Here is a 26,768-nt window from a genome sequence, read left to right as displayed (position 1 = left end):
AATGACCACGTTCGAAAATTCTTTGTTTTTTTTTAGCATTTTTGTGTATTTGAACCCTTTCCGACAATGACTGCATGATTTTGAGATCCATCCTTTCCCATCTGAAGGACTCATATGCTTCAGAAAAACAATGCATTAAGAGCCAGAGGTGTAAACTTTTGAATTTTTCTTATTTTGCCTAAATATATATTACTTTTCCATTTAGTACTGCCCTGCGGAAGCTGCAGATGATGTTTCCCAGAAGACACAATAAGTTAAATTTATCCCAATATTCAAATTCAAAAAGTTTTTACCCCCCGCATCATTTTTCCTTCTGGAGCCTCAGAGAGCATTTGAACCTTCTGTAATAGTCCCTCAGTTGTCCTCAGTGTGAAAAGATGGATCTCAAAATCATAGTGATTGTTGGAAATGGTTTAAAAATGATGAAAAAACAAACAAACAAAGTATTTATGGGATCTGAAGGATTTTTCTGAAGAACAGCAGGCAGTTTAACTGTTCAGGACAAACAAGGGACTCATGAACAACTATCAATAAAAAAAAAGCTGTGGATCATTCAGGTAACAACACAATATTAAGAATCAAGCATATGTAAACTTGCAAACAGGGTCATTTTTATAAATTCAATTCTTATTTTATCTTGTGGACTATATGTAAACATCTTTGTAAAATACCTTATTCAAGTCAGTACTAAATAAAAGAATAACATGCATTTTGTATGATCCCTCTTATTTTGATTAAATAATTGTGTACAGTATGTAAACTTTTGACCTAAACTGTATACATCATGTTTTTCTAGGATATTTTGCAATTTTTCATATTTTTATATATGTTTATTTCCCTCTAATCTAATATATTAACACATTTATGATAGAGATAGGAAACGCCATTCATAAAAGACATGTTTTTGTGTACACACAACTACAGTCACCATGGTAACATTTCTCTTTGTATGCTATGAGGTACTTCGGACCTCTAGTGACACTTACTCAGACTCAACGACAAAAACTACAACTCCCTACACGTCCTATCGGGGAACGGAAATTCACTGTGGAGAAATTGGCGCTGATCTATCCGGCCCATCTCGACTGCTCTTCCTTTCGCGCCGGTAGCCGAAGAATCGAGCGTCCATGTGCGCAGCGCCCGGGACTTCATAGATCACTGAGCCTTCCGAATCCGAGCCAGACCGCGACCTTGTAATGGATCTCAACTCTTTGATCGAGGCCCTTCGGGGCACCATGGACGCAAATTTGCGTGAGGCCGCAGAGAGACAACTGAACGAGGTAAAGTGATCGGATGGTGATGATGATGATGGTGGTGGCGCGCCTCGGGCCTTGCGCAGCGGGATGGCTGTAGCCGCTAATAAATTCTGTTAAATGTGTTTTTGAAACCATTTTTGCTAGCGTATAGCCCTTCAGTGAAACACATTATGAGTTGGTAATCTATTAAAGGTAAACAGAGCATATATTTTTTTAAACGTTCAGTAACACGCGTTAGCAGCTCGTGTCCGTGTACTACGTCACCGCGATAATGGCTCGCAAAATGTGATAGTGCTAAATAGACGATACGGCGCTTAAATATAAAGTGACTTTGAAAAGCTCATTAGAATACACAAGGTTGTGTACGTCTCTATGTTTTGAGGTCAAATTTTGATGTGTCTGAGTGTGTTAAAGCTGTTTATTTGGAGTGCGCGAATGTGCTAGCGAGAGATGCTAGGCGCTAGTCTCACGTGTCAACATGAGGCAGGAGTCTTGTTGTCATTTCACTCTCTTCGTAAAACCTTTCACCAGCTTAACTTTCGGAATATCCGATGGTCGTACTTAAACCGACACGACGACTGATTTCGATGCTTACTAATTTGTTAAATCGCTATTTTAGCACTGTTTGGGCCCGTTATATTAGCGAGCTGCGTCAGTATTTTAAAAGTACTGTGGTACCAAGGTACAGTGATGTGTCAGATGGTGACATCATGATAATTAGATATACATGCACTTTAATGTAACGTCTCATTTGTTCACATTAGTTAAGTAGCTAACATGAGCACTGTTTATTAAAAAATACGTGTTCGTTCATGTTAGCTCACAGAGCGCTTCCTGATGTTAGCATACAACTTTTGAAGTAAATGTTGAATCTAACTTGAAGAAGAATTACTTGTTCATTTTAAGTTCATGTTAACTTAGGTAGTTAACTAATAAATAAAACCTTATTGTAGTGAAGTGTTATTAATATATACAAAATTTAAATGGTTTATTTTTAATAGACATTTAACGTTATTGACAATCATAACAGATGATTTCAGATGTTACAATTGTTAATTTGAGTTTGCCTTTAATTTGAGTTTTTTATTTATTTTTTTATTTTTTTACAAAGCAGTAAACCTCCGTCCCCCTCCCTTAGTACCCCTAGTACAACTGGTATTATGCCATTGCTGTACCATGGTGCTGCCACAGTACTTTTTTGTTAATACCCAATACTCAATTAAAGTCAAAGTGTGTCATGTAAGGGTAGTTTTACTGCAAAGTTGTCTAGTTGGAGCAAATTTATCATATGTCATTCATTACAAGGTAGTTATAAAAATACTGACTTTCCAAGAACAGGGTTGTGAACTGTGAAGATTTAATTTCTTATTTACTGAAATTGAGACCTTGTCATGTGTTCTTGTCTAAGGTAATCTTTCTAATAACCAAGCCAGTGCTTTTCATTTCTGTGAAGCTTATTAGTTTGAGACCAGACATTTCTGGTAGCTGGGTTGTCAGTTTTCTTTGCTAGTTTTGTTTTTGCGCCTGCTTGGCACAGAAATGTCAAGAATAGATATTTATTAGGTTGTTAGACTAATAAACTTATATTGTGTGGTATCTAGGTGCTTGAGTTTGTTTAGTAGAAGTGTGAGAGCGGTGAGGCTCATTTAGTGGTAATCTGTATACAGTAGTTGTTACTTGAGCAACATGAGTAAGACAATACCTGAGAGACAAGCCCATAGGCCTGTATAGAAGCTTTGTTTTTGCCCACTTTTGTGAAATTTTATGCTTTTATAGAGGGCATGTTCTTCAGTTAAAACTATATATGTGTGTATATATATAGTTTTTGTCTAGATAACAAATCATTTTCTTAGGATCTAGTATGAATTCTTTTGGCAAAATACTAAATTTAATTACATATATTTAAAAAAGTTATCAGGGAAACTTAGGAAAAATCACAAACTTAGTTTTCATGCTATATGGGAGCCTGTGAGTCAAAAAGGTTGTGAACCCCTGAAGTCAAGGATTGATTCCTGCTGTGGGCTCCTGTGACACAGTCACAATCTGGCCGTGCTCCAGGCGGCCCATGTGGAGAGCAGCCTTGGATTCCTGTATGCTGACGCTTTGGTGGTCGGGTGAGAATGCTGTCATGGCATTTCAAGCTGTGTCCGTTTATTCAGAGCTTGTTACAATGGAATCATCACAGGACTTGCTGAACTCGGGACGCTCTGTATTTGAAAACATATTTGAAGGAGGGAAAACACACTAAGATGGCCATAAATGGTGACTCTTCATAAATTGTAGTCAGGTTGGCTAGAAGTCAGTGGTTCTTTCCACAGAAATCTTCGCTGACTAGTGCATTTTGTATGTTTATGGTGTTTGGTATCAGAGGCCAGAAGCAGATGTGGTGTTTATTTAGAAGTGAATTTGCAAGGAGTTTCGGTTCATTTAGTGGGGCAATACAGGTCTGCTTGTAAACCGTCCAACTTGGCAGTTCATATTAAGTCTGTTTAATGCCACACACTGAAGAACAGCTGTATTTTGGGGGGAAAAATAGTTAGTTGTCAGAATATTTTCTTTAACAACAACAAAAAAGCTATCAGGATAATTTGGGAGTTATCACAAACTTTGTTCATGCAACCTGAACCGCTTTTACACCTGAATGATAAATAATCTGTAAAGTACTTTAAATGATCTGTATTCGGACAAATGATACATTGTGCTTTTCTTACATTTTTATTGTTTTCTCCTCCACAGGGACATACCCAGGTGAACTTTGTGTCTACACTACTACAGGTGACAATGTCTGATCAGTTGGATTTGCCTGTACGGCAAGCAGGTACGATTATGGCTCTTTAAGACCTACATCCTTGTTCTCTGCTCAGCAGAAGCCAGTGTTACTCTCAATACTGCTGTCATACTATTTAGCATATTCAGACGTTGAAGTGCACACTCAAACCTCCTCCTCTGTCAATCGATGACTGTCCCTGTTCCGTCTTTAGTATCAGATGTCATATGTTGACACAGAGCTGAGACATTCTGTTACTGTGTGTTTGAATACAGATTCAAGGGAATTTCAAGGGTGTAGTTGTTACATGGGTCCTAAATTTCTGCAATGTTCTAAAGAGTAATTCTTCTGGAGTTTCTAAAATGTTATATACTTGCATATACTAATATTATACTATATATATATATATATATATATATATATATAATAACTTTTAGTAATGCACATAGATTGTGGTGCAGGAGTATCAAATAATTGAATTCGTACAGCCTTGGAGTGGGTGGATATTTGCTTTTGTAATGCCTCTGTGCTGCTCATTGACAGTTTTTCATCTGATTCTTTCTTTTGTTCTATAGCCTGACTTTCTTTTGTGACTTTACAAATGACAATTGTCAAAAAAAAAAACACTTCATAATTGAGATAGGAGGTGCACTTACAGTGCATTCTTCCAATAGTTTGTGTCCTTACTATTGTAGAGACTTGATGGATAGTCTCTTTATTCCTGAGAGTGCTGGTTTTCTTTTAATTACGGCTTGAAGACTTTCTCCTTTTGTTACTTAGCCCTGTGATTTTCATAATGTTGAGAAAACAGACAGAATTGCGACGTCAGTCTTTAACAAAAGCAGAATGGCATGAAAATGTAAGTAAAATCTGGAAGTAGGGCTGTACAATTACTCAAATTGAAATCTGATGTCTTGTTATGTGACCCTGGATCACAAAACCAGTCATAAGGGTCCATTTTTGTTTTATTGAGATTTATACATCTTCTGAAAGCTTAAATAAATAAGCTTTCCTTTGATGTATGGTTTGTTAGGATAGGGCAATATTTGGCCGAGATACGTCCGGAATCTGAAAATCTGAGGGTGCAAAAAAAAATCTAAATATTGAGAAACTCACATTTAAAGTTGTCCAGATAAATTTCTTAGCTATGCATATTACTAATCAAAAAATAAGTTTTTATATATTTACGGTAGGAAATTCACAAAATATCTTTACCTAATATTCAAATGTTTTTTTTTTTAGCCTTTCACCATTTTATTTCAATAAAAACTGTTGTCAAATATATACAAACACTCAAAAGTCTTCAATATAAACAGTCAAAATAAATGGTTTTATTTATAATTGACAAATATATTACTATTGAGTAGTAAAATATACAAAGTTTTGAAGGAGTATCGCGCTATTCGATTTTTTCCAACCATTTTTTAAATTCCGTAAACTTGAGTTATGCAGCTGTTTATGACAAGTGATTTTTTTTTTTTTTTTGTTCTAAAGGAATTGTCGTTTTCATTTGATTACATTTCAAAGATTGATTAGATGCATACAATTACATTTTAAATCAATTTGATTACCACTGTTTAGGATGATAAATGTGTGTTAAATAATTAAATGCACAGAATGCAAACAGAGTTGGGGGCAAAAACAATTGAATTTGGAAAAAATAAAAGATTCCATAGTGTCCTGTTATATAATTTAATAAATTAATTGATTATAAACTCACTTAAAGAGTTTAGTGTATTTTTATCATATGTTAATGTAAAAAATCTTGTGTAATATAACTTGTTTGTTTGTTTGCTGGTTTTTATTGTATTTATATTTGTATATATTTTTTTAATTTATTGTTTTTGCCATGAAAATTGGCCCAAGATGCTAACCTGGCATTAAATAAAAAAATCTACTACTACTACTAGTAATTTGTTAGACATGCTTTTTGATTAATTGTTTAATTAAACCATTGCAACTGAGTCTAAAATAATTAAAAATAAGTAAACTCTGGTTTTACAAAAGGCAAGAATCATCATTGCATATTCCATCATTGCATATTCTTTTATTTATTGCATCATGCCTCATGTGAGACAGTGATGCATCATCTGACTTTAATTTACTCAGTTTACTATTGTGAAGTAGCTGGATTTGCTCAGAGTGTCATCAGCCATTTAAAACGAAGCATGGCCTAACTACTGGCAGTTTGGTGTTCACATGCCCAATTGCAGATCACACCATTAGATTTGGGATAGAGGGAGGAATGAGAAGAGTTGCTGATTCAGCAGCAGCAGGCAGGATTACTCGTTTCCGGCTTTATGAACCTGTCTGCCATCAGTCTGCTGTTTGATTGTCTCTGGTCTCACTCATCCTCCCCGTCAGCTAATGCTGGCTACATATTCAGCACTTGCGCCGACAACTTTGTGTGCTAAAACCGTTCATGGTCTATATTCCACATATGTGGTCTGGCAGCCTGTGAGGACTTTTTTTTTTTTTACAACAGGAAGACTCTGAGGCTCCAGATGCTAAGTGTTTCTAAATACGTGAGCGTTTGTAGTGAAGCTGTGTGAATAGAATTGAAAAAGCTGCTCTCTGGAGAGGCCTCAAGTGCACCTGCTGGGATTTTTCAACAGATGCACAGCTGCATTGAGTGCCTGACATAGCTCAGGCTTTCTTGACATCACATGGTTGTTCAGGCAGAGCGTGTTAACCTCAACCTTTCTTTCCCCGAACTGGGTTAGGTTTCAAGGCCAGCAAGTTTTCAAATATGTTCAGGTATAGCAGGCTTTTATGCAACTCATACCGTTTATGTATTGTGCAGAAAGCATTATACTAATATTCCAGTCTTAGAGCCTTATAAAAATCCAAACTTTTAGTAATATTGATTTAATCATTAATATTTTGCCAAATTCTGTTACTTTCCCTGAATATTCCAATTTTATTTCACAATTGGCCATGCGATCGGAGCATAGCCTTTAGGACCGATATCTCTGACCTTTGTTGTTGTTGTGTAGGTGTGATCTACCTGAAGAACATGGTGACACAGCACTGGAGTGAAGGAGATAATGCAAACACTGAAGGCCCTACAAGTAACATCCCAGAAGAGGACAGGCAGTTCATTCGAGACCACATAGTGGAGGCCATCATTCAGTCCCCAGAGCGCATCAGGTAACACACCGGTACATGTACACAAGGCGAATGAAGGATCACTTTCTTTTATAACCTTACATTTCATTCTCGCTTTCATAGAGTGCAACTCACAACGTGCATTCACCACATGATCAAGCACGACTACCCTGCTAGATGGACGGCTATCGTGGACAAGATCGGCTTTTACCTGCAGTCTGATAACAGTGGCTGCTGGCTGGGCATCCTGCTGTGCCTCTACCAGCTGGTCAAGAATTACGAGTAAGAGAGCCGTGAAATACTCACAGGTGGTGTTCAGACTGAGCATGATTTCTGAATGGATTTGAGAAACCAGGCTTTGGCATTGAGTGTCTTTCTTTCTTTTTTTTTTTTTTTTTTTTTTTTTTTTTTTAAACAGTTGCTTAAAATGGATAAGTTCAGACAGTGTGTTCAGTTTGTATTGGTTGCTATAGTAAAGACGTAGGCATCTACATGATGCCAAGTGACATTGTTCTAAAATGACTGAGTACCAGTCTAAAAAGGAAATCGGGAAAATATCGCCCTGCTTATACCCATCATAGCAAAGAAAATCTGCTTAGGTTTAACATATGTGGCCCTGGACCACAAAACCAGTTTTAAGTAGCACAGGTATATTTGTAGCAATAGCCAACATTACACTGTATGGGTCAAAATGACTGATGTTTCTTTTATGCCAAAAATCATTAGGATATTAAGTAAAGATCATGTTCCATGTAGATATTTTGTAAATTTCCTATCGTGAATATATCAACTTAATTTTTGATTAGTAATATGCATTGCTAAGAACTTCATTTGGACAGCTTTAAAGGTGATTTTCTCAATATTTAGTGTTGTTTTTTTTTTTTTTTTTTGCACCCTTAAATAGTTGTCTCGCCAAATATTGTCCTATGCTAACAAACCGTACATCAATGAAAAGCTTATTTATTCAGTTTTCAAATGATGTCTAAATCTCAATAGTGCATTGTATTAGCTCTTCTGTCGGAGCAAAATTAAGGTGATATGTAAAAATATATTTTTCATACACATTACTGACTTAATTGTGATGTATTCATTTTTGTAACACACGTTTTCTTTTAATTTATTGAATCTACACGCCTGTTATAAAGTTGAATATGCATTATATTCCAAATTACAAAAAAATAATAATAATCTGTCACTGTTTAGACTGAAACAAATGTCTAGTGGTGTATTAACACCAGGAAAGTCCACTAGTTCACTTGCTTTGGTCAAGACCAAATGCAGTATTGATATTTTTGTTTTGTTTTGTTTGCTGTGCTTTGTTTCACACTGACCTTTTTGCAAGTGAACCAGAAAATGTAAACAGCTCGTGTGCTAAGGTCATCCATTGATTGGTTCATCCGTTCATCGGTACCAGAGATAGTTTAAAACCGGAAGGAGACCACCTCTTCAGCTGGGTCTCGGTATGGTTGTTTGGTCTGCACCCGAGTGTGATTGCTGTATTAGTAGCTGCCCAAAAGATCCACACCAAGGAAGGAAACAAACTTGAGTTTGATTCATTCAAACCAAACGAGACTGGTGTAAATGCACCCTAAAAATCAGGTTTCAAACCATGTGATTTGAGCTTGTATGAATCAGGCTTAATGTGTTTGTTTGTTGGTTTGGTTTTAAAGAACTAAAATGAAACTGAATTGAGTCTTGATTTACCAAAAATGGATTTAGGCAGTCAGTGTAAACAGAGCCATACTACACCACCTATGTGAAGTCTTGATATATGTTTTGTTTTTTTATTTTTGTAAGGTATAAGAAGCCTGAGGAGCGCCAGCCATTGGTTGCTGCCATGCAGATTTTTATGCCCATGTTGAAGGACCGATTCATACAGCTGCTGCCGGACCCCTCCAGCGACTCTGTCCTGGTGCAAAAACAGATCTTCAAGATCCTTTACGCTCTCTTCCAGGTATTACCGTCACTTCTGATTGCTTTTTCGTAATTAAGCTTTTGTGCTTTGGGTCTCATGACTTGATTGGTCTGTTTTTACAGTACAACCTCCCTCTGGAACTGATCAATCGGCAGAATCTCACAGAGTGGATGGAGATTCTGAAGACTGTCGTGGACAGAGATGTTCCTCCGGTGAGGATGTGCTCTGAATATAATGCATGTTGTGTTAGCGCTCAACATGGGAGTGTAGTGGCAGTGTTGGTTTTAGTAAGTGTCCGTCAATAGGCTGTGGGTGGATGGTGTGCGTAGTGTCCGTCTATGTTTAGTGCCATCTCCGGTCTGTGTCTTACAGGCTGTGAGATGGTTCTCACACCACACTCACAGCCACAGAGCCAATGGAGATCATAGTACTGGCCTAGTGATGTCTAAACGACCATCCACCACTGGCCAGCCTCCATAGTCTCCTACAAGATCTGCTAAACTCTACCTAAAGATCATGAATCGATGGCTATGTATACTGTGATTGAAATGCCTGTGTTTGGCATACTATAGTTTGAGAAGTTTCATTTCCTTAATATGCAGTGTTCAGATTCTTCAGTCTGATCTCCTAAAGTGCTTGTGTGTTTGGTTTGCAGGAGACCCTTCAGGTGGATGAAGACGAGAGGCCCGAGCTGCCCTGGTGGAAGTGCAAGAAGTGGGCGCTTCACATCCTCGCCCGGCTCTTCGAAAGGTGCAGTACTAACGTAACATGACTTCCTCCCAGGAATGCTAAAGATAAAGCATTCACAGATGACTCATGGTCCATTTGAATCCCGGCCTACGCTGAGCAGTTGGAAACACTCGAGTAGTTATTTTCAGCGGAAGGTTTTGTGCGTTTAAAACGGTTACTGGATTTTCATGCTTGTTTTTGCCCCAAGGTATGGCAGCCCTGGCAACACAACCAAAGAGTACACAGAGTTTGCAGAGCTTTTCCTCAAGGGTTATGCCGTGGCTGCACAGCAGGTAAACAGAAGACGTCAATAGATTGTTCAGTGGGTTGTTGACATGACGTGTGTTTAGATAACTGATGACCTTTGATTGTTTGGTTCTGATAGGTACTGTTGAAGGTGTTGTATCAGTATAAGGAAAAGCAATACGTGGCTCCCAGAGTCTTGCAGCAGACACTGAATTACATCAACCAGGGAATCGCACACGCCGTCACCTGGAAGAACCTAAAGCCACACATCCAAGTATGTAGATGTTATACATGTTTGTTTTTCGTAATTAAATTGTCATATTAGGGACAATATAGGAAATCCCAGTAAAGTAACAGTGTATGCACGTCAGTGGCTACCATCAGTTTTTTGGTTACCACCATTATTTGGAACAATTTGAAGGCGAGTAAATGATGACAGAATTTTTGCTTTTGGGTGAACTACCCCCTTTAAGTTGTTTGAAACTGAAGTCTTTGCTACTGTAGGGACTTCTGTAAACTTCGAAAAGATGAACTGGTCACTGAATCAGTGTATCGGATTGATTAATTGAAACTGAGTTTAAAAATTGACTCCAGAAATAAGACTAGGGCCCTGTGATTTCCGCGATGCAGAAAACGGGGATGGAATTGAGGAATCCAGTCATAAAAATGGGATTTACTTTATAACACAGAATATCACGGAATTTGTCAAAGTTTGGATGAATTAATCAAAAGTAGGTCATTACACTTAAATTAAATCACGATATGGACAGTTATCTGTAAATGATAAGCAAAAACAAAAACTCTGCTTAAAAATGAATTTTAATAGTATTGAAAATATTTGCCAAAAACAAAGTTTGTTTTCATTTGATTAAAACATTAAATTAAACTACTGTTTTGTGCCTTCATTTGATAACCGGAAAACTGTAAATACACAACACAGAATTTCTGGGGAAAACAAAACCACAACAGCAACAAAATTTATAGGGCTACTGTAAAAATACATTTTAATAGAAAGTTGTTTTTATGCATTCAAATAATTAGACATGCTTAAACACAGAATTTAGTGACAGTAAAACAGAATGAGAGAAAAAAAGACATAAAAAACAGATTTCATAGGGCTGTAAGATGTATTTATTTTTTTTGTTAAACTTTTAATATATTGATGTTTTCATTTTTTTAATCAATTAGACAAGCGTTTTACTTATTTAAATTTAATTCAACCATTAAAAAGGAGTCCAGAAAAATAAAAATGGAAAAAACGGAATCCAGAACAATTAAAATGGGGAAAAAAATGAATTTGGGGAAAAAAAACACATTCATAGGGCCCTATAAGACTTTACTAAAACAGCAAAAGGTTTAAATCTAGAGATCCTATTAAAATCTTTCTAAGTAGCCAAATTAAAAGGTGCCTTTTTTTTTTTTTTTTTAGCAAAAATAATGATTCTTAATTATTGAATATTTCTCCTAACCCTGGCCGGAGCTACTGAAGTACTGTTGTGGGTGTGTTGTTGGTAACAAACCATGTGTTGCCACTCACACCATGAGTGGCTGTGCTTTTACTTCAAGTACATTGTTAACTGAAAACCTCCTTAACCAGTCTAAAATAACTGTAAAGCACTGCTTCATTTCATGACACACCTTATACTTAAATGTGTCTGGTTTCAGGGAATCATTCAGGACGTGGTATTCCCTCTCATGTGCTACACAGACAGCGATGAAGAGCTCTGGCAGGAAGACCCATACGAGTACATCCGCATGAAATTTGGTTAGAGCGCCAGCTTATTTATCTGAACCACCAAAAGTTTCTTTGAGCAGAAGACCAAAGCCAGATAGATCAGCTCATTCTTTCTCTCTCTGCTTCCTCTTAGATGTGTTTGAAGACTTCATCTCCCCCACCACTGCAGCTCAGACGCTTCTCTTCACCGCTTGCAACAAAAGGAAGGAGGTGGGTGTTTGGAGGCGCCATCTGGCATGATGAGGCCTATGATGTGACTGTGTTTGGCTGAGTTTTGTGTATCTCTTACTGCCAACCCTCATGTATCCAATCAGCACCCTGTGGCTCCTTCTACAGAACTGTTGGATGCTTCTGACGCCAGGTGGAAAGAGCTTCTCCGTCATCTCAAAGAGCTGTGTTCTCTTGTTCAAATGAAGCATTCTTAGTGTTACTTGTAGTTTTTATTAGGGCTGCAACTAGGTTTTTGATAAGTGATTAATCTGAGTAGCTACTCGATTAATCATATTTAAAAAGAAAAAACACATTCGTATTTTCTGTATATACAGTGCAATGCCTTTTTAATTTGGTCCGTCTCTATGATGCGCATGAGGCCTGTGAAAATGTAAAATGTACATTAAACACAGGGGAAAAAACAATTTAGTGCATTTAGCGGCCGACAAATCTGCCAGAGTGTTTGACAAGCTATGCTACAATATATTACTTACCTGTTTTTTATGATTGGTAGGAATTACTTGATTCCACAGAAGTTTAGGGCTACTATGCTTAATTTGAAAGTATCCCATCTTTAAATTGGGTCTTGGATATTCATGCACATTCTCTGTCAGAGGTTTCTATGGTGTGTAAGCAGCATGAGAGTTTGAGTTCAAGCCTGTGTTTTGAAAGTGTCCATCGATTGGCTGTGGGTGGACGGTGTGCGTAGTGTCCATCTGCGTTTAGAGCCGTCTCTGGTTTGTGTCTTACAGGCTGTGAGACGGTTCTCACGCCACACTCACAGCCACAGAGCCAATGGAGATCATAGTACTGGCCTAGTGACGTCTAAACGACCATCCACCACTGGCCAGCCTCCATAGTCTCCTACAAAACCTACACATGACATAAATCATGATGTTTTAATTTTGAATCAAATGTTAACAACCTTTGTTGTATAACAGGTGCTGCAGAAGTCCATGGGCTTCTGTTATCAGATCCTCACAGATCCAGCCTGTGACCCCAGAAAAAAAGACGGCGCTCTTCATATGATCGGCTCGCTGGCTGAGATTCTTCTCAAGGTAATTTTTTTTTTTTTTTTTTTTTTTTTTTTTTTTTTAAATATAATAAAGTTTCTCACAAGCTTATGATGCCAACATTTTACAATTTCAGTACCACAGCAAAAACTGCTAGTCCAATTAAAAGACAAGCGAATAGTCAGCCATAAAATAAGCAATAGCACAGATAGTGCTTTTAAGTGTTTAGTTTGTTTTTTTAAGTTGTTATAGCAGTAGTATTCAGGTGCAAAAATTGAAAAACTGATGCAGATGGCAGCAGATGTATTGTTTTGCTGACACTTTAAGACCAAATTTACAATCCAGTGTAATGCTGCACCTCTAGCTTCTTTCTCAACTGTTTCTATTCACTTAAAGGCATAGTTCACCCAAAAATGAAAATTCATTGATTACTCACCCTCTTGTCCTTCCAAACATGTAAGGTTTTTGTTCATCTTTGGAACACACATTGATATTTTTGATGAAATATGAGTGTTTTCTGACCCTCCATGGACATGCAACTGCTACGTTCAAGACTTAGAAAGGACATTTAAAATAGTCCATGTGACATCAGTGGTTCAACCTTTCGACTATTTTATCAATGCTCTTGCTACCTTTATGTGTCTCGAACGTGGCATTGCTGTTTATGCAGGGTTAGAAAGCTCTCCGTTTTCATCAAAAATATGTGTTTTCAAAGATGAATGAAGGTTTTGCAGGTTTGGAATGACATGAGGTTGAGTAATTAATGACTATTTTCATTTTTGGGTGAACTGTCCCTTTAAGACATAACCAACTGTGTTTGAGGATACTCTCCAAGACAATTAGTTCTATTGCATTTTCTTGTCCTTAAATTGTCTAAAATCACTTGAATGTTTAGATTGGCAGGACTTAGAAAGCAGCATTAGTTATTTTAGGATTGAACATTCTGATCAGTTGTATTGATCTTTTTTTTTTTTTTTTTTTTTTCTCCATCCTTCAGAGAAAGATCTACAAAGACCAGATGGAGTTCATGTTGCAGAATCATGTCTTCCCTCTGTTCCGCAGTGAGCTGGGTTACATGAGAGCCAGGGTGAGAGATGTGCTCTAACTGTTACGTTATTAAACAACAATTCAACTTCTAGATAAAAGCAGCATCTCAGGTGCTGCAAACTGTCCGCCTGTCTTAGTTTATGATAATTCTGTCTCTAGGCCTGCTGGGTTCTTCATTACTTCTGCGAGGTCAAGTTCAAGAATGACCAGAACTTGCAGACGGCCCTTGAACTCACCCGCCTGTGTCTGATCAACGACAATGAGATGCCTGTTAAAGTGGAGGCTGCCATCGCCCTCCAGGTCCTCATCAGCAATCAGGAGAAAGGTAAGATTTCACTCCTTTATCTGCTGTTTTCTGCTTAATGCCTTCGTCTTGCGTTAGCTGCGTTTATTTGAGATGGCTTTGTTTGGTTTCCCCATCAGCCAAAGATTACATCACCCCCCACATCCGGCCCGTGATGCAGGCCCTCCTTCACATTGTGCGCGAGACAGAGAATGACGATCTTACCAACGTCATCCAAAAGATGATCTGCGAATACAGTGAGGAGGTCACACCAATCGCTGTAGAGATGACCCAGCATTTGGTAAGAGCCATTTAAATATTTATTCAACCCTGTAAAGCCTGGCATATGAAATGGCAGCCCTAAACATTGTATTTTTAAAATGGAAGAATTTATTGAACATGAATTGAATCGACAATCTATATAAAAAAAAAAATGCTTATGGTCTTTGTTTGGTATCATTTTTGATAAAAGAGAAAATGTATAACTTTATTAAGACCAAACTGCATATAAATATCAGCTGTCACTCTATATCTCCTTTTATGATCATAGCTCTGTAGTTTTTATTATGGGGGCAAAACATAGAATGCAATGCAGTACAAGGATAGGAAGTTCATCTTGAAAAAGTAATTTAAAAATATGAACTTTAATCTTATGTTTAATTTGTGTAAGTTGAACATTTTTTACTGGAAACTTTTTACTTTTTACATTTTCCATTAATGTTTTGATACAATTTGGAGGCCATAGAAATGTATCAAATATTATACTGTAGGATTTATAGGCTTACAATAATTTGCACACAGAGCGGTGGTGATTCATCTCTGGAATAAACATTTATGCTTGATTCCTCTCTCCCAGGCCATGACCTTCAACCAGGTGATCCAGACGGGGCCTGATGAGGAAGGAGGTGATGATAAAGCAGTGACCGCCATGGGCATCCTTAACACCATTGACACATTGCTGAGTGTAGTGGAGGACCATAAAGAGGTAAGAAAATAGAAACATGGGCTGCTGAAGTTCTTCCTGTCTCTCTAGCCTCTAACACCCTGCTGAATTACTTCCAGCCGCCCACAAATGCCAAAAAAAAAAAAAAAAAAAAAAAAGCAATGTACGCCAACTTCTGACAAAGTGCCTTACTGGCTGGAGAGCATCTTTAAATAGCCTTGTGAAAATCTATATGCATTTATATACATGCTTTCTTTGCACCGTATGCAATTTCATGCCAATCCCTTAGCTTTGAATTTGAACTGAATGCTTGTTTAAATATGTATGAATGTCGTTTATTTATAGACAATATCAAACCATGTGCAATTTAGGGAGAGATAGATCAAGCACACTTTGAAGTAGGTCATTAGATATGCTCACAAGTATTTGCATATTTTGTGGTCGCCAAACAATAATGGTAATGCAAACGTATGCAGTGGACTGATCCTCACATCAAAATATTGATACCAAATGTTTTAACTAATAATTTTATTATGTAAAAACTTACTAAAAAATTGGAGAAAATGGATTAGCATTTCTCATTCTAGCTTTTAATACTGTAATGTTTAATCATAATAATGTTATTGTTTTATATGGCTTTTTATTGTTGGTATCACTGGCTTTTTTAGTCATAGTACTTGGTAAAAGATGTCATTCAACAATCATTTAAAATATATCTTTTTAAATCATAAGTTTTTCCACTTTAATTTAGAGATTCAGTGTAAAAATGCATATACATGTTTATATATTTTTACACTGAATCTTTAATGTGGACACATTTATTGTTACAAATTTTAATGTTAGGTAAGGTTATTTGTTGTTTAATTACAGATGTGTACATTTTTAAATTGTTTGACGTTTTATTTAAGTGCAAACCTGGACCACAAAACCAGTCATATGGGTCAATTTTTGAAATTTAGATTTATGCATCATCTGAAAGCTGAATAATAAACTTTCCATTAATGCATGGTGTGTTAGGACAGGACAGTATTTGGCTGAGATACAACTTTTTGAAAATCTGGAATGAGGGTGTGCAAAAATCACAATATTGAGAAAATTGCCCATAAAGTTGTCATAAAGAAGTACTTAGCAATGCATATTACTAAACAGAAATTAAGTTTTAATATATTTCCAGTAGGAAATTTACAAAAGATCTTTATGGAACATGATCTTTACTTAATATCCTGATTTTTGGCATAAAAAAAATTGAGAATTATGACCCATACAATGTATTGTTGGCTGTTGCTACAAATATACTTGTGCTACTTATGACTGGTTTTGTGGTCCAGGGTCACAAATAATAAAGGTGGATCATTAGTGTCTTATGTTTTTCATTTGCAAGTATTTACATGCTGCATGTTAAAGCCAAGGTGCTATGATTTTTCCCTGGATAGTTGAAATTCAATATAAATTACACTGATATTTGAGCAGAGATGCCACTGTGCGTTAACACTGCTGATTGATTGGTTTCAGATTACCCAGCAGTTAGAGGGCATCTGTCTGCAGGTGATCGGCACGGTCCTCCAGCAGCATGTCCTGGGTGAGTTTCGCACTAATAAAAAAAGCATTTGTAACCTTTTGGTTGTGTATTGATTATTTTTGGGTTAATTTTCCCAGAGTTCTATGAGGAGATTCTATCCCTGGCCCACAGTCTGACGTGTCAGCAGGTGTCCCCTCAGATGTGGCAGCTGCTCCCTCTGGTCTATGAGGTCTTCCAACAAGACGGATTTGACTATTTCACAGGTAATGCTGAGGCTGGTGCTTACTTTGCATGTTCAATTGATTAACTTCCTTTTTAAAATGTAAACCATGTCAGATCATTGCACATATTTCCTTTAGTTGAGAAAAGTGTGATAGTTGTTTACCTTTAACTGATAGATATTTAAATATTTGAGAGTAACACTTCCTCATTTACCTTTTTTTTTAATTTCAGATATGATGCCACTTCTCCACAACTACATCACAGTTGACACAGACACACTCCTGTCTGACACCAAATACCTTGAAATAATCTACAGTATGTGCAAAAAGGTACTTCAGTGCAAGTCAGAAGTGAAGTCGGTTGCACTTTTAGGTTTATGGTTCGCTTCAGGGTTAGTACCTTTTTACTGTAGTATATACAAGACAAGAACTCGGTATTAAACTGCCAAAACAAATTCATCTTTATAATGTCGGATAACTTTGATAGAAAGGTATGTAATGGATTACAATCAATGAAAAATTCAGACAGCTTTTAGTATGAGAACATTTACACAACTATCAATACTTTAACCAATTACCAAGCAATGCTTAAGTTTGTTCAGTCTGTGGTGTAAAAAGGTTGCGTTAGCAATTAAAGGAAAACTTTAGAAAAGTTTACTTTTATCTTCCTGTCCTCACTTACATAAATGAACTGTAGTAAAAAAAAATATCTAAATGATATCTGGTGTCTGAATTTTTGGTTCGACTGTACATAGTACATTTAGATCAGTACTGTCAAATAAAGTGCTACCGTAACATGGCAGCATGACTTTGTATTAATAAGTCTGTGCCCAAACAGATTTTGTCAGGAGACCCTGGGGAGGACCCAGAATGCCATGCAGCCAAGCTGTTGGAGGTCGTCATTCTACAGTGCAAAGGTCGTGGTATTGACCAGGTGTGTTTCCTGAACATTGTCCATGAGCATTGTACATTGTGTTCACCAGAACTTATTTCAGACGTGAAACCAATGTGTGTTTTTTTTTGGAATAGGTTTTTAGTTTGATGATGGAACTAGAAGTGTTAAAATGCTAATTTGTGAACCTCAACCCCAAAATCAGTCATAAGGGTCAATTTTTATAAATTGAGATTTATGCATCAGCTGAATAAATAAGCTTTCTATTTATGTATGATTTGTTAGGATAGGACAATATTTGGCTGAGATAAAACTGAAAATGTAAAATCAAATCTAAATATTGAGGAAATCACCTTTAAAGTTGTCCAAATGAAGTACTTAGCAATGCATATTTTGCAAAAATTAAATTGATATATTTACATGTAACATGATCTTTACTTAATATTTTAATGATTTTTGTCATAAAAGACAAATTGATAATTTTTGACCCATACAATATATTGTTGGTTATTTCTACAAATATACCCATGCTACTTAAGACTGGTTTTGTGGTCCAGGGTCACATTTGAAGCATCAGTGTTTTGACCACTGTATCATAAAAACGGCAGTAGTGTAATGAAAACGTTAATCTTGGTGCCTGCAGGTGGTGCCATTGTTTGTAACGACCGCTTTGGAGCGCTTGACGCGTGAAGTGAAGACCAGCGAGTTGAGGACCATGTGTCTGCAGGTGGCCATCGCCGCGCTCTATTACAGTCCTCCTCTGCTCCTCAACACACTGGAGAATCTGCGCTTCCCCAACAACACTGAGCCCATCACCAACCACTTCATCTCCCAGTGGCTTAAAGACATCGACTGCTTCCTCGGGTACACTCTTCACACAGTTTTCTAACATCTGAAGAGCTTAAACATTTTCTGAGTCTCAGTCATTGTAACATGCATTCGGTGATGTTTTCAGGCTTCACGATCGAAAGATGTGTGTGTTGGGACTGTGCGCTCTAATGGATCTCGATCAGAGGCCCCAGGCTGTCAATCAGGTCGCAGGACAGCTCCTCCCTGCAGCCATCCTCCTGTTTAACGGCCTGAAGAGGGCCTATGCCTGCAGGGCTGAACATGAAAATGAAGAGGATGAGGACGAAGAGGATGGAGAGGAAGAAGAGGAGAATGGTAAATGAGCTTTACTGATATCACTAGTGTTTCATCTATGTGGCAGCTTTCTTTGTAAATTGAATGAGTAGTTTTAACTATTAGTTGTATTAATATTTAGTCGTTCAGTTAAACATTTCATTTATCATTTATTATGTGACTGTGGACCACAAAACCAGTCTTAAGTAACACGGGCATGTTTATAGCAATAGCCAAAATATGACCCTGGACCACAATAGCCAAAAATACATTGTATTGGTCAAAATGGTCAATTTTTCTTTTATGCCAAAAATCGTTAGGATATTAAGTAAAGATCGTGTTCCATGAAGATATTTTGTAAATTTCTTAACATTGATGTATATAAAAACATCATTTTTTGATTAGTAATATGCGTTGCTAAGAACTTAATTTGGACAACTTTAAACACGATTTTCTCAATATTTTTAATTTTGCACCCTCAGATTCCAGATTTTCAAATAGTTTTATCTCTGCCAAACCATATATATATGTATATATATATATATATATATATATATATATATATATATATATATATATATATATATATATATATATATATATATATATATATATATATATATATATATATATATATGGAAAGCTTATTTATTCAGCTTTCAGATGATGTATAAATCCTCAGTTTATTCAGCTTTCAGAAAAAACTCAGTTTCCAAAAAACTGACCCATATGACTGGTTTTGTGGCCAATGGTCACTTTTTTTTTTTTTTTTTTTTTTTTTAACACCATGTAAGATCCAATTTGGGATTTTCATGCTAAGAGTTTGACCAAATAAACGTCAAGTGAGTTGGTGTATGTGATTTAATTGATCTTTCCTGCTGTTGTTTCAAGGTAATGTCCTGTAATTTTGACATGAGACTCATTGTATATCCATGCAGCTGAGTTAGGCAGCGACGAAGACGACATAGATGATGAAGGCCAGGAATACCTTGAAATGCTAGCTAAACAAGCAGGAGAGGACGGTGACGATGAAGACTGGGAGGAGGATGATGCAGAGGAGACCGCTCTTGAGGGTTACACAACCTCGGTGGACGACGAGGACAACCTTGTTGATGAATACCAGATCTTCAAAGCCATAATACAGAGTATGAGTTTCACCTGTCAAGTGAATTAAATGAGCGACTTTAAAAGGGAGTTTTACTGACGCACTGCTCTTTTTTTTTTTTTTTTTTTTTTTCTTTTTTTTGTGTGTCTTTTTTTTTTCCTCCTAGATGTTCAGGCCCGTGACCCAGCATGGTACCAGGCGCTTACACAGTGTCTCGATGAGGAACAAAGAAAACAACTTCAGGATATTGCAACACTTGCAGATCAGCGACGAGCAGCACATGGTGAGGCAAAAAACAAATAAAGTTGACCAAGTAATTGCAGCACTTCCTTCTGTGGAGAAATTTTTCTGCCAGACTTTGGACCCAAAACATATTTTATGCTAGTCTGTGAAAAGCTTGAAACACTAAGCCTACGTGCACATTAATCCAGATCTGACTCATGGAAAAATCAAAACTAATAGGTGCAACACCAAACACAAAGAAACAAACATGAACAAACATACTGCGGTAGAAAAAAAAAAAAAAAAAAAAGATAAATATAGTATGTAACACATGATCATATGGAAACATCACACGACCAAGCACCAGCACAATTACAAATGTGACATTACTTAAAAGTACTTCAATAAATTGACCTTTTTTGCTAACAAAAATGGATCTAAGCAAAGCACAGTGGTGTTTCATTACTGAATGATTCAGCATATTTGAACAAATCGGGTGAGTCAGTGATTCAGTGAGCCATTCATAAAGGCATTCATTTACTGAATAAATTAGCCATTTGAACAAATTGGTTGGATCAGTGACTTACTCATTAAAACATTGGCTTGCCGCCACCTACTGGTGGTTTGGTTTGACATTTAAAAGAATCATTGCTGTTTTTTTAACATTTCAGATTTAAATGCTAAAAAAAGTAAAACATTAATAACATTTATGCATTTGCAGTTTTACTGTGTAAATGCATTTATGGAACCTCATATCTTCATTTAACAGTCTGTTTCATAGTAAATGCATCTAAATGGCACTTTTGATGCAGCTTCAGTGTTTTCTCTGCAGTGGAGTTTGTTGAAACTGATTTCATTTGAATGGTAACAACCATACAGAGTCTAATTATTCTAACTGAATATATTGATTTAAATGTAAGAATTTGACGTGAATTTGACGTAAATGATGACGCGTAAGGTTAGGAAAACTTTCATAAAGTTAAAAAGTGTCCTAGAAATCAATTAAAGGCAAATATCACAAATATGCTGTTTAAAGTAAGACCTCATAGAGCAGTAATGAGACTATTGCTTCAGAATGGATTACATTTATACCAAAAACAAAACAAAAAAAAAAGGCTTGTTTTTTGTTGTTTTTTTTGTTTTTGTTTTTTTGCCCGGACAAGTAACTTATTTTTTTTTATTTTTTGTCCAAAGCACATGTCAATAGTCAAAAATACATTGTAAGGGTCAAAACTATAGATTTTTCTTTTATGCCATGGATATTAGATAAAGGTTGTGTTCCATGAAGATATTTTGTAAATTTCCTACCATAATGTATGAACTTATTTTTTGATTAGTAATGTGCGTTGCTAAGAACTTTATTTAGACAGCTTCTCATTTCTCATTATTTTAAATTTTTGCATTTCAGATTTTATTTTCCAAATAATTGTATCTAATTTGTATATCCCAAATATTGTCCTACCCTAACAAACCACACATCAATGGGAAGCTTATTTAATCAGCTTTCAGAAAATGTAAATGTAAAACATTGACCCTTATGATTGGTTTTGTGGTTCAGGTCATATATATACTTTTTTTTTTTTTTTTTTTTTTTTTTTTTTTTTTATTCCGCACTAGAGTTTTTCAACAGTTACTAGTCCACATTGCCATGTCTTAAATCTTGTTGCGCAAACGTAAAATATTTAATACACTCATTAAGGTCATCCTGATAGACCAGACATAGTCACTCTGCTTTTGTGGCACAATCATTTTATTACCAAAATATCTCATCATTCTCTGGTGCATACAGGTAACACTCAAAATCAGCTTTCAATGCATGGTCTAAGGACAGTATTTGGGAGTAAATATTGTCATTTTTGCATGAAAGTGTTGTCATTAATTACTCAAAACCTGTACGACCTCCGTTCATCTTCGGAATACAAATTAAGATATTTTTGATAGAGCTTTCTGGCTCTGCGTAGACAGCAACACAGCTACCATTGCCCAACAAGTAGTTTGGACATTGTTAAAATAGTCCATGTGACATAAGTTTAACCGTAATTTCATGATGTCCTTATTATGTTCTGGGCCTTGAACGTGGTTGCGTTGCTTTCTATGGAGTGTCAGAAAGCTCGTGGATTTCATCAAAAATTTGTAAAAATGTAAAAATTTGTGTTCCAAAGATGAATGAAGTTCATTATTTTTGGGTTTGGAACAACATGAGGGTTTGGGTGATTTAACTTTTTTAAGATGAAGGTTGTAACAAAGTAACATTGCTTACTAAAATAATGCATTAATAAGCTACAGTAATTTAAATTGCAGGCACAGCAATAGCTGTACAATATGCATAAAATATGACCCACAACTTTGTTCTCAGTCTATAACAAAAACTGCATTTTTAAAATATTGCAGCTTGATAGAATGTCTTCAAAAATTTAGGTTTTGCTATATAAAAATGCATTTCAGTATAGATGAAAACCCAACATGTAGAGGGAAAAAAAAAAAAACAACGCTTTTTCTAATTTATCCAGAATAATGTTGCCTTAAAATGTTACCTATTTGTTCAGCTTGCTTATTTTCCCCCCTTTTATGGTTTTGTTTCCGTATGATTTTTAGAATCAAAGATGATTGAGAAGCACGGAGGATACAAGTTTGCAGATCCGGTGGTGCCATCCAATTTCAACTTTGGTGGCAGTGCCCCTGGGATGAATTGAGTCCTCTCTTTCCCTTCCCCTTTCTAACTGTGACTGAATGTAGTGAAATGAAAACACTTGTGTTGCTCCCTGAAGTAGTGGTTCCAGAACTGGTTCTTCTCTCTCACTCTTCAATCTGACTATTAAATTTGAACAGCACCAGAAGATGTGGGAAGGCAACCAAACGCAACCAATGCCTGGGAAAACAAACCAAGGACTTGAACGCTAAGCAAGTGGGGAAGAAAAAAAAAACAAAATAATAAAGCTCTGAACAATGTTGTCTTATGGAATCCAAAAATAAGAGGGATACCATAACGGCAGCTCCCACACACATACTACGGGGGCTAATGAATTGAAATTGCGACATAATGTCAAAATCATTGTCACTGTATGGGCCAAAGGGCCTTTTCAAGATTATACCTCTGGCAGTAGTGTGTCAATGTTTTTCTTCATCTAAAAAAACAAAAAAACAAACAAAACAAATCTCATATTGTACATAACTAGCCAAGGCACTTGATTTTTAAGTTGCCTGGTCAAACAACCAGAGGCATTTGTAAGGTGTCAACGTGTATTCAAATGTAGCATATTGGATACTTGTCATAGCACTATGTGATGCCTGATCTCTGTAAATTAATGACTAGCACTTTCATATTGTTCAGGTCTCTTAGCCTTCTGTATCAGACTGCAAATTTTTTAACTCAGTTGAAAACTATTTAAGAATTGGAACATTGTTACCTGCACGGTGACTTCTCTCCTATAATGGTTGGTGTTCAGAGGGCTTCAATAATAGTGCGTGGCAATCATTTGCTGCTTGTAATGATAATGTTTTAGGCTCCAAAAGAAATGCACTTGGTGTTCGATCTGGATAAAGATGTTGTTACAAGCACTGTAAGTCATTTAAGTCATTGGAGCATGATTTGAGGAGGTTTCAAGCATTTGGTTGATGTATGGATGAACCATCAGTATACACAACATTAAAAAAAACAAACAGCTTTAAATCTGATATTTTTTGATCGATTTGCCTTTTCTAGTAATTTGTTATTGGTGGAGTTTCCCCATTGTCTGGGGTGCACTTCCCAAAATTATTATTAGCCAACTATGGTTGCAGTTTCAGTCATTACTAACATAGCTCAACAGTTCTGTTTCCTGAATCCATAGTTCCACCAAACGTTCCTTTGCAAAGTTGTGTGGTTGAAACTACAGCTTTTGAGCTGTGGTTTGAAGTGTAGTGGACTGAGTTTGATGTGGACTTGCATTGATTATGCTCTTGGGCACAGTAAGTAAGCTAACATGCAGTATGTTCCAATCTCTTTCATTTCTTTTAATGTGTAAATGGTCAGCGTGAGGGAAGCCACAATGAATCAAACATCAAAAATAGCAATACGACAAAGTTCAGAAACAGTAAAGTAACAGTGAAGTATTCCTCAGTTGCCACGTTTGTAACAGCGGCTTCTCTGAGAAATTGCTTTTTGGAGAAAGCTGAATGAACCATGCACAGCAATGACATACTGCATGTTAACATGATTAAAAAATGAACAGCTTTCTGCTTGTAACCTGACAGTCTGATGATAATTGCGATCTTTAATGGATTGACTAGCAGAAGTTTATTACTCCACCACCTGTGTGTGAGATGTCATTAACGACTGTCTTAGGTTGTTGAACCAACAATGGAGGTGCAACCATTTTACTATGGTTTTAGAAAGCAGTCGCAACTAGCTAATTAATTTCTCCAGTGATGCATCGTACTATGGTAGTTAAGAAGCAAGTTACATTGGTGTACGAGAAACGCATCCCAGGATAATTGCTTGGTAGTTTTGCGGTCTTGCAATATTATTGGATGAAGAATGAAGCAGAGAATATAGCTGCAAGCAGCAATAATGTGGCCAAGTACAGCAATGCCATGCGATTGTAAAGCTGAATACTTTTTTTTTTTTTTTTTTTTTTTTTTTTTTTTGGGGGATCATTGAGCTATAAAGAGTCCCTTAAGGCATGGTCTTGGCCTAACTTCCTTGAAAATAAAAAGTTAAAAAAAATCAGGTTTTTAACTTTTTGTCTGAATCTGAGCCATGAGTTTCTAAACTGTTGGTTATTTTGGATGTTTCCATTATTTAACACTATGATCTGACCCATGTCCAATAAAGGAGAAATGTGCAGTGCTGTGGAGGCTCCATGAACATTTTAAAAACTTTTGATCTGAGTAAACTGTAGGATCTTGTAGGATTAGCAAAAAAAAAAGTTTGTCAAAGGTTTATGCCATTGAAATTTGTCATTGTTCTTCATGTACTTGGTGTTACATGGTGATAAGTGACAATTTAAAGCCAATTGATACTACAGCTCTAATGGTCCTGTAGGTGGTGCTATCACCTAACTGCTTAGACACCCTCAGGGGACTGTGACAAGGACAATTTCCAAATTTCACTTCAGAACACCAAAGCATTAAACTATAACCTCACTTCCTGATTGCCATTCCTGCCTTCACATTTATTTATGCGTCACAACAGGGTTTCTCAAACTTGGTTCTGGAGAGCCACTTTCCTACTTAGAACTCTATGTAAATGCACTGAATCAACAAATCAGGGTTTTTGAGTTTGGTTATATGTGACTCTGGACCACAAAACCAGTCATAAGGGTCAATTAAAAAAAAAAAAAAAGAAAGATTTATACATCATCTGAAAGCTGAATAAATAAGCTTTCTATTGATGTATGGTTAGGATAGGACAATATTTGGCTGAGATACAACTATTTGAAAAATAGTTTCAATAGTTGGAATCTGAGAGTGCAAAAAATCTAAATATAGAGTAAATCAGCTTTAAAGTTGTCCAAATGAAGTTCTTAGTTATGCATATTACTAATCAAAAATTACCTTTTGTTATATTTACAGTAGGATATTTACAAAATATCTTCATGGCACATGATCTTAACTTAATATCCTAATGATTTTTGGCATAAAAGAAAAATCAGTAATTTTGACCCCATGTGTTTTTGGCTATTGCTACAAATATACCCGTGGTACTTAAGACTGATTTTGTGGTCCAGGGTCACATATGTCATTGTAAATGGTAAAACTATTATCACACATAAGTATATTACAAGTTAGATATATCGTATATCCAACTTTACCTGCATACATACAATACACTAATGTAAAGCAGTATATACTACATGGCAAATCTCAGCTGTGTGTTTTATATACTGTCAAAAAAAATTAACTATATCATCATATAGCTCTGTATATAAAGTTGGATACAGTTGAGGTCAAAAGTTTCCATACACCTTGCAGAATCTAAAGTAGTTGGTATGGTTAAAATTTCCCCAGAACACAGTAACATTTAGTGCAGGGCAGCAATTTTGTTTATGCTGCAGGGTATAAACAATGGTGTATATGATTCAGATCCCTTTATGCATCAATACTCGTACACAGTGTGTTGGATGAATTACCTGAAAATTCCCCAGATAATTTTACTGCAGGTTTTGTTCTGAAATTACCCTACAAGAAAAAATTAAATGTTTTAGTTTGTTATCCACTCAGAAATGCTGACCCCTTGATATATGTAATGCAGTGATGTAGTAGGACAAAAACTTTCAGAGGAGTTGCATATTTCATGCTTAATATTTATAATAATAGCACTGACAAACATTCAAATAGACCTTATGGAAATATTCTGCAGGGTAAATGTCAGTAGCTAGACAAGAATGATTACTAAGTATCCAAAGACCAAGAGGCATTTTACAATGAAGCTTCCGTTAACCTACAGCTATCCTG

General features: G+C 36.3%; 1 protein-coding gene and 2 non-coding genes across 3 annotated transcripts; all 3 read left to right on the top strand.

Moving 5' to 3' along the window:
- The first annotated feature begins 1,057 nt into the window (after nt 1-1,057).
- On the top strand, nt 1,058-24,008 carry ipo7 (importin 7). The gene is made up of 25 exons (XM_051114435.1): nt 1,058-1,280; nt 3,993-4,074; nt 7,020-7,173; nt 7,255-7,413; nt 8,929-9,085; nt 9,169-9,258; nt 9,702-9,796; nt 9,984-10,068; nt 10,161-10,295; nt 11,687-11,786; nt 11,890-11,966; nt 12,908-13,024; nt 13,977-14,066; nt 14,186-14,351; nt 14,450-14,610; nt 15,166-15,294; nt 16,765-16,831; nt 16,909-17,034; nt 17,225-17,322; nt 17,831-17,926; nt 18,528-18,748; nt 18,840-19,048; nt 19,945-20,151; nt 20,278-20,394; nt 22,929-24,008. Exons 1-25 carry the CDS (start codon nt 1,197-1,199, stop codon nt 23,024-23,026), a joined length of 3,120 nt encoding a protein of 1,039 aa, XP_050970392.1. The 5' UTR covers nt 1,058-1,196; the 3' UTR covers nt 23,027-24,008.
- On the top strand, nt 9,358-9,538 carry LOC127169048 (small nucleolar RNA SNORA23). Its single transcript, XR_007828188.1, has one exon. It is a non-coding gene; the product is annotated as a small nucleolar RNA SNORA23 (small nucleolar RNA).
- LOC127169049 (small nucleolar RNA SNORA23) lies at nt 12,658-12,838 on the top strand. Its single transcript, XR_007828189.1, has one exon. It is a non-coding gene; the product is annotated as a small nucleolar RNA SNORA23 (small nucleolar RNA).
- Nucleotides 24,009-26,768: the final 2,760 nt, after the last annotated feature.

The sequence above is a fragment of the Labeo rohita genome, chromosome 7, assembly GCF_022985175.1.
Source record: "Labeo rohita strain BAU-BD-2019 chromosome 7, IGBB_LRoh.1.0, whole genome shotgun sequence".
Taxonomy (NCBI): Eukaryota; Metazoa; Chordata; class Actinopteri; order Cypriniformes; family Cyprinidae; genus Labeo; species Labeo rohita.
Note: the sequence above shows the minus strand (reverse complement) of the source record. Positions and strands in the feature narration are given on the sequence as shown.

Coding starts and splice junctions, on each gene's coding strand:
- ipo7 (XM_051114435.1), top strand. CDS start 1,197: ATGGATCTCAACTCTTTGATCGAGGCCCTTCGGGGCACCATGGACGCA. Junction 7,414..8,928: donor CAGCTGGTCAAGAATTACGA/GTAAGAGAGCCG, acceptor TATTTTTGTAAG/GTATAAGAAGCCTGAGGAGC. Junction 11,787..11,889: donor GTACATCCGCATGAAATTTG/GTTAGAGCGCCA, acceptor GCTTCCTCTTAG/ATGTGTTTGAAGACTTCATC.